The sequence below is a fragment of the Capsicum annuum genome, chromosome 4 (assembly GCF_002878395.1).
Source record: "Capsicum annuum cultivar UCD-10X-F1 chromosome 4, UCD10Xv1.1, whole genome shotgun sequence".
In the NCBI taxonomy this organism is placed as follows: domain Eukaryota; kingdom Viridiplantae; phylum Streptophyta; class Magnoliopsida; order Solanales; family Solanaceae; genus Capsicum; species Capsicum annuum.
Window position 1 is genome coordinate 160,291,343 of NC_061114.1, and position 8,378 is coordinate 160,299,720.

Sequence of the window (8,378 nt, forward strand, 5' to 3'; positions counted from 1 at the left end):
TATCATGTATTCAAAGGGACCAATACTACTACTATTATTATGTCGTTAACAACTTATTTGAGTATTATTATTATTATTATGAGATGGAAATGCAGCATTAATTATTATGTCATGACGAAAATGCTTCTGTTTTGGGGAAGCAATGACTCATCACTCATGAAGACATTGACCTTGTTTAATAAGTTAATTTGATGTCACCGTCCAAATTAGCCTAGCTACTCTAACGGCTACACTTTGTTTATCATTTAAAATATTGGACAAAAAAGGAAAAATAAAGTAGTAATAAATTATTTAGAGAGTTGACATCCAAGGTGTCTGAATTTTTTTTGCTATAAATAGGACTGTGGTAATTGTTTCCTATCCCACAAACATAAATAGTGATTAGTGCCATCCTAAGAAAAGAAGAAAAACTCTTTCCACTTTCTAGCATATATTGTTTTCTCTCTTACTTATATTTTGCTCTTTCTGGATACTTGTACTTTTGTTGTATAATTGCATCATCAATGGCTATTCCAGTAATTGATTTTTCAAAGCTTAATGGAGAGGAGAGAACCAAGACTTTGGCTCAGATTGCCACTTGCTGTGAAGAATGGGGATTCTTTCAGGTATAGTGTCATTTGATTTTCTCTTATTTAGAATGAGCAAGCACAAAACAACTCGATAGCCCAAGTAATTTAACTCAAACTTCTCATCTTACCTTTAGTACGCAATTACAAGCTTTTACATTCACATAAATATTACGTTATGAAATGTAAAATGAAAAATTTCAAACTAGCTCTAGCTAGCTAGTCTTATGTTGTTTCCTAAATTTCATGTCTAATCAAACGATGCAACATGAATTATGTTTTGTGCAGTTGGTGAATCATGGGATTCCTGTGGAACTTCTTGAGAAGGTGAAGAGGGTTTCCTCAGAATGCTTCAAGAAGGAAAGAGAAGAGAATTTCAACAAGTCAACAGCATTGAAATTGCTGGATGATGTGGAGAAGAATAAGAGCAATGGCAGCAAAGTTGAAAACGTAGACTGGGAAGATGTGTTCCTTCTCACTGATTATAATGAATGGCCCTCCGATATTCCTCAATTCAGGTTCAAACTTTTACTCTAAAAACATTTTTAATTAGAATAACATAACTGGAGTTGCATCTGACAAATTGCTTTCAAAATCTAAAAGTTTAAATGGGTCCATAATCTTTCTCACACACAAATATATATTCCTCCCTCAATTCTACGAATTCCAACCCCACAAACGAGATCTAAGTAGAAAAGAGCTCAATTTCTGTATATATACTGTTAGTGCAAAAGAGTCTCTACACCATCAGACCACCTAAAAGATATTTACAAATAAACACGCAATAACTAGTAGGTAGATTTTTCCTTCTATAAGTCTCATCGTGATGTTGTTTGGATTCACCAAGCTTGATCCAAGCTTTCAAACAAACAATATTATCTACAAAATTCCACCAGCTATATGATATAAACACTGCATTTTCTGTTAATCAAGATGAAAATCATAGAAATTGTACAATAAATATATGATTTTTTTTATATCATTTCACTAACAAATGCATACACTTTTATATATATATATATATATATTAAATAAACAGGGACATAATGAAAGAGTATCGATCAGAACTGAAGAATCTAGCAAAACAAGTGATGGAAGTAATGGACGAAAACTTAGGTCTACCAAAAGGTTTCATCAACAAAGCCTTCAATAACGGTGAAGAAGGATCCAAAAATGCGTTTTTCGGTACTAAAGTCAGTCATTATCCACCATGCCCTCATCCCGAAATGGTGAACGGCCTACGAGCACACACTGATGCTGGTGGTGTCATTTTGCTGTTTCAAGATGATCAAGTTGATGGTCTCCAAATCCTCAAGGATGGCGAATGGATCGATGTTCAGCCGATCCAGAATGCCATCGTCATCAACACTGGTGACCAAATTGAGGTTCTTAGTAATGGCAAGTACAAAAGTGTGTGGCATCGAGTTATGGCCAAGGAAAATGGGACTAGGAGGTCAATTGCCTCGTTTTACAATCCCTCTTTGAAAGCGACTATTGCTCCTGCACCTCAACTAATTTCAGAGAATAAGGACGAGAAAAATAATCAGGTGGAATTCGATTATCCAGCTTTTGTGTTTGGTGATTACATGAATGTTTATACTGAACAGAAATTTCTACCTAAAGAGCCAAGATTCCAAGCTGTTAGAGCCATGTGATGATGGTCAAGAAGCTGGAGACCCTTAATTTTTTACTCTTTTTTTCTTTTGGTAATGTGTGGTCTATACTTTTTCTCTCCTTTGTTTTGTTCATATAGATCAATCACTTGCATTAGTACTTGACTTGTCAATTTTTTTTTGTTTGTTTGTTTGGTTATAATTGTCGATCTTTAATATAGCAGTGCACAAAATTGTGACTGTTTTCAGGGAATATTTTGTATTTTTGTTTTTCCATTTTTCAGATTCCGTATATTAATTAATTCTGTGTTTGCAGATTACAAATATATTATAGAAATGCGTGCTTCCTATATCTTGTTATTGTTAGCCATCTTAGTTTCTTTCTTTTTCTATTTCTTATAATTGTTTGTCATGGTTTTTTTCATATTGTCACTATAATTCAGAATTTGACTTGTGCCAACTTTAAACTTATTAATTTTGTTCTCCTGAATCTTAATCGATCAAACATATCTACTACTAATTTATTATCAGCGTCACCACATCTATCAAAATAATTAACTATGTATCTATTAAATCAGTTTCATCACTTAAAATTACTTTTCAACACATAACTTATCAGTTATTTATGACCAACTTTATCTAAACGACACTCTTAGTATGTTGAACCTTGAAAAATATATAATATTGTTATTAACTGAGTTGAATCTTAGCTTAATGAAGACTAATGATTAACCTCAAAGAGAATGAGTCAGCAAGCGAATAAGAAAATGGGTTTGTTGACCAGCTAGGAGCCAATGTGAAATTTAAATTAGACATATCTCTCTCCATCTCTTAGTTAAACTAGCAATATGTCAAAATAATAATTAATGCATCATTATACTAAATAAAAATTGGTGTGAATTGTGAACAATGAACGTAGTACAAATCTGAACTGATGATTGATCCAAGACCATATAGTAATAATTATTTTTATGCATCAATAAAGAAATAAATATAACAGATCGAGCAGACCAACGTAAACTAGGAAAACAGATGTACTACCGGATTTGCATGGTCGATTGTCCCCTTTCTATGTCAGCTAGCCGTCGGTTCACCCGTTAATATATATATATATATATATATATATATATATAATGAGTTATTATACTATTTTCTTAAATGAAAAAACATTAATCACTATTTTAAAGGTGATTAAATTAAATAAAAATTTACAAGAAAAGATTCTTGAAAAAATTATAGATCAGCTTGTTCAAGAACAATGGTCTATTCATATGTGGATAGTGATGATGATCCATACTATCGGTATGATGATGGTTATTTCACTGATTAAGTGAATTAAAATTTCGCATGTCACCCTGTTTGTGAACAGCCCCAATATTATTGGTATCAGAGTCATGTAGCTAAAGTAACCTAGTTATTAAACGAATAGATAAGCTCTCAATATGAGGAGACCATATAAAAATATACAGGCTTTCAGAGAAGTCAAAAGAGCTCTAAATAGTAACTATTTAGAATATAAAAGATTAAGTGAGACACAAGAAGATCCTCATAAGTTAGATCATCTAAGCACAGTGATATCTAATTTAGAAGAAAAATTAATAGAACAATTTGTTTAAATGAGTAATAAATAAATCTTAGAAAAACTAAATGATCTTTTAGATATGCAAAGACATATATAGTCCTTAAAGTAAATCTAATAGAAGAGGAAATCAAAATCCTTAAAGATAGCTCACCAGCTAAAATAAATAATTTCATCGAAAAAGCAGATAATTTTGATAAAGAATTAGGAAAAAGACTTAGGAATGAAATCTTTACTCCAAGAATTTTCAACAAAGGAATCTATCAGAAAGGAAGTCTTGATGAAAAAATTATATCCCACTTTCTCACAAAAAAGACAAAGAGAAGAATTAGAAAAATTAGAAAAAATTTTAAAAATTTCTAAAAATAAAGAATTAGAAGAAGCTTCTACTTCTAAAAGCAAGATAGAAGATTTAAAGAAGCAAAAGAAAATGAATAAACTAGACGAACTAGTCTATGCCCTAGAAGAGTTTGATCTTAATGATCAAAACCATAGTGTTCATACGAACTATGGGGATACAGGAGGACCCCAAGGAAACTTTAGAAATCCGAGAGAAGAAGGAAGCTCGTTCAACGAGTCGGTACCAAGGAGTAATTTCCTACCTAAATCTAAAAATGGAAAGATTATAATAGTCAGTACCATATAAATTCTAAAGTTAAATTCATGCCAAATAGACTCTCAGTAGGAGACGCTGGATCTACCCAATTTCTGAATTTAGATTGTAAAACAGAACCAGGAGAATTTCTAAAATTATGGGCCAAAAACCTAAAAATATTCTTTATCTTAGGAAAAGGAACCAATTACAGCAGTAAAAAAAGTACTTGATAGCCACAAACACCTTTACTGGAAAGGTAGACAATTGGTTTAAAGGAAATCAGAGAAAACTAAAAAAATATTCAGATTAGAAGTTGTAGAGCAATTTAACAAATCAATTCGAGCGAGAATAGATTACATAGTAAGATATGTAAGAGTTGAATTCCTAGGAAGACAAGGAGATATTTCTAAAGGAAAAGAAAAGCAAAGGCTACTAGCCGCAGAATGGCTAGAAAAATTTTAAATTTGTAAAATGAAGTATATTCAAGAATATACTTGCGAGTTTGAAACATACTACTACAATTTATTTGATAGTAGTACGAACATGACTCCATACATAGATAAATATTATCAAAAGCTACCAGGATATTGGGTTAGCTATTTTAGAGAAGAATATGCTAAGGAAGATCAAATGCATGACTCTCTTGGAAGAAGAATTTCCTTCCTTAATCAAAGACTTAGCCAGCTTTGTATGTTATATAATATGCAAAGAAAAGCTAAAAGAATTGGTACCCAAATTTACTGTGAAGACACAGAAGTAGCATCTCAGTGGGAATGTCATGAAAGAAATTCTTTAAAAAAAAAACCAAAGGATTAATAAAAAGGAAAAATATTTCCAAGAAAAACTATGTACCAAGAAAAAGGTACTTTAAAAAACGAAGAAATTTCAAAAAGAAATCTACGGATAAATGCAAATGCTATAATTGTGGAGAAGAAGGCCACAAAAGTTATGAATGTAACAAGAAAAGAGTCAAAGTATCTAAAATAGATAGAGAAGAAATTGAGTCAGACCTAGAGTTAGTTTCGTCTATTAAAAGTGAGGACTTTTATGTAGAACTCTATGAAGAATTCTCATAATCAAGTATTGATTTAGAAGAATGAATCAAGAAATTGAGAACATAGAAGAAACCACTCAGGTTATAGAAGCTGAAGAAGATCAGCGAGGATATACATTAAAAGCAACATTCAATGGAGAATTGTTAAGAAAAATCCAAGAATTAAAATTCAATCTTCGAGCAGGAGATAGTATGTTCAATAGACTACAAAGAAATTTTTCAAGAAATAAAATCTCTTATAATGAATAACAAGAGATTGAAAAAGTGATTGAAGTCACCCAAACTACTGGCAGACATAAGCTTAACTTATTGACAAAACCTATGATCGACCAAATTTTAAGAAAAATTTCAGAAAGGAATAGGAAAACGATGAATTATTTTCATCTTGAAGGAATCCAAATAACGGTTAAATCCACTTTTAAGGAAGGAATAGACTGTTCCATTGTAATTAACCTTTCAGATGAAAGATTTATTAATACCAGAGAAGGAAACCTAGGTATTGTTGAAGAAAATTTGACTTATACCAAATTATTATTCACCTATTATCCCAGGTATTGGATATCATTAAAAGATGCAAATTTTAATGAAGCTTTAAGTTTGCACTTTTAGGTAAAAAGAGAAGACTTATTTAAACCAGGTAATCATATTATGAGCATCTATTATCAAGCTCTATATATTGTTACCAATTCAAATTATGGAAATGTCTATAAAAATAAAAGCCTAGTCGAAATTGACCAAGAAATTAACCAAGAATGCACAGGAATAGTAGCAATTCAACAACCAAATATTCCTACAGAATATGAAATTCATGTAGGAAAGGCTATAGAAATAGGAAGCTCCATTGCTTCAAATCTAAGACTCTCCATAGAATATGGGAGAAACTCCATATGAAAAGGTAACTCCATGAGATTTAACAATGAAAGCTCTAATAATATTACAGAAGTTTTAGGAAGATTCTTTAATGGAAGCGACTGGAACAAACAAAAAATCCTAATACAGTCAGGATCATCAGCAAATCATGTCAACGAAAGTATCCTAAACGGATTAATTAACTTCCAAGGTAAGCCTTATATTTACAAAACTTTGAAGGAAATAGCTACGAATATTCTAAAATGGTAGAATTACCAATACAACTTGAAACAATTAGAATAAGAGTTCCTTGTTATATTAGTAATCATGAAAATGATTACAACCTAATCTTAGGAGGAATATTTCTTAATAGCTTGGATCAATATAATATCCAAAAAGAAGGAATCCAAATAAGCTTAGGAGATAAAACTTGTTTTATTCCTAAAATTTAATGCCTAAAGAAACCTCCTTTAGAGTATCAGTATTCGTAGAATTTACAACCTATGAAACAAAACCGACTTCATGTTGTCAGATAGATAACGACTCTGAAGCTAGTTTAGCAAAATCCTTTTTAATAAAAAAAAATTGAGATATTAATAAGGGTAATACCTCTGTTATTGGTATTACATGTGATAAAGAAAAACTAACACATGAAAAGAAAAATGTAGAAATAATTTTAGGATCTAAAATTGTTTCTATAAAACATGTTTTTCCATATGAAAAACTTGAAACTGATTTATTACTAGGAAATGACTTTATACAACAGTTTCAAAATTATCATCAAACAGTATACATGGTAAATTTTAAAACTCCGTGTAATCAATTTATAAAAATCCCAAAGAAACACAATCCTTATATCTTGATAAAAGAAAAGGAAATCTTTAAAAAGAAATTTTTAGACACCCCTAAAAACTACTCTTGTAAATGTCTCAATCTTGAGAAAATAAAACAAGATTTACAAGTTTCTGATAACGCTCAAACTACACCTCTCTAATGAGAATATAAGCGATCGTTGACAATAAATAACCCAACTAGGTTGGGGTCGAATCCCACAGGGAATATGGTGTGAACTTAAGTTGTTTGCGATTTAATCAACTGATAGTTGGATGTTTCCTGAAATGGGAGTTTTGGAGATTAGCAAATAATTGTTGGTCACTTTAGTTTCAGTGTTTGAAATCAAGAGTTTATGGAAAACCAGAATTATGTTCACTATGGGTTTTAGTACTTGACAAATGCTAATAGTGATTCAAGATTCTCACAGTAGGTAGGGCAACAGATTATCTCTATTATGCCTAAATTTCTCTCGATCTACTTAAGAACTTAATTACCTAATCCTCTTTTATGTTTGTTATACTGTTAGTTTGTTTTGTGTACCATACTAGTTTATATGCGTTTACTTTTTGTATTTGTTATACTATCATTGGTCCTAAGCCGCGGGTCTATCGGAAATAGTCTATCTACTTCTCTTAAGGTAGTGGTATGGCCTGCGTACACTCTACCCTCCCTAGACCCCACTAGGTGGGAATACACTGGGTATGTTGTTGTTTTTGTTGTTGTAGTGTTTTCAAGTCCCTGTCAATAATTCACTTCCTACTATATTTGATTTCTTATCTCAAGCAAATCAAAGAAGGTGCTATCTATCATTTGCAATCAATAGACAATAATTACAATCTCAGAATTATCAAGGAGTCCTATTACCTTTAGAATTGAAAATACAGAGCATCTTACCAAGACTTAACCTATAGATCCCATAATTTGGGTCAAAGGGATTTAGCCACTCATAATGTAATAAGCGAAACAACTAGACGTATTCATAATTTGAAAGATGAACTTACCACAAGATGAATAATAACCAGTGATCCTCAGATTAGGTCACAATAAAAATTCCAAAATATTGATGAAAATCTCCTCAAAGTTTATTATTTTTCAAGCCAAAAAAATAGAGAGAGAAAATAACAAAATACGTGTGTTCCAAAATTATGTTCAAAACTCCTTTAGAAAACCCTAAACAATATTTTTTATAGTTCAGCCTAAATAAGGAAACAAAATCACAGAGTTTAATAATTCCTCGAATTAGGCGACGACATTCGTGACACGTTATCAGGAGTCTAACGACTTATCA

At 31.3% G+C, this 8,378-nt stretch overlaps 1 protein-coding gene across 1 annotated transcript; it reads left to right on the top strand.

Moving 5' to 3' along the window:
• The first annotated feature begins 359 nt into the window (after positions 1-359).
• Positions 360-2,499, top strand: LOC107869652 (1-aminocyclopropane-1-carboxylate oxidase 5). Its single transcript, XM_016716152.2, has 3 exons — positions 360-605; positions 855-1,084; positions 1,606-2,499. The coding sequence occupies exons 1-3, from the start codon at positions 504-506 to the stop codon at positions 2,219-2,221; spliced, it is 948 nt and encodes a 315-aa protein (XP_016571638.2). The 5' UTR covers positions 360-503; the 3' UTR covers positions 2,222-2,499.
• Positions 2,500-8,378: the final 5,879 nt, after the last annotated feature.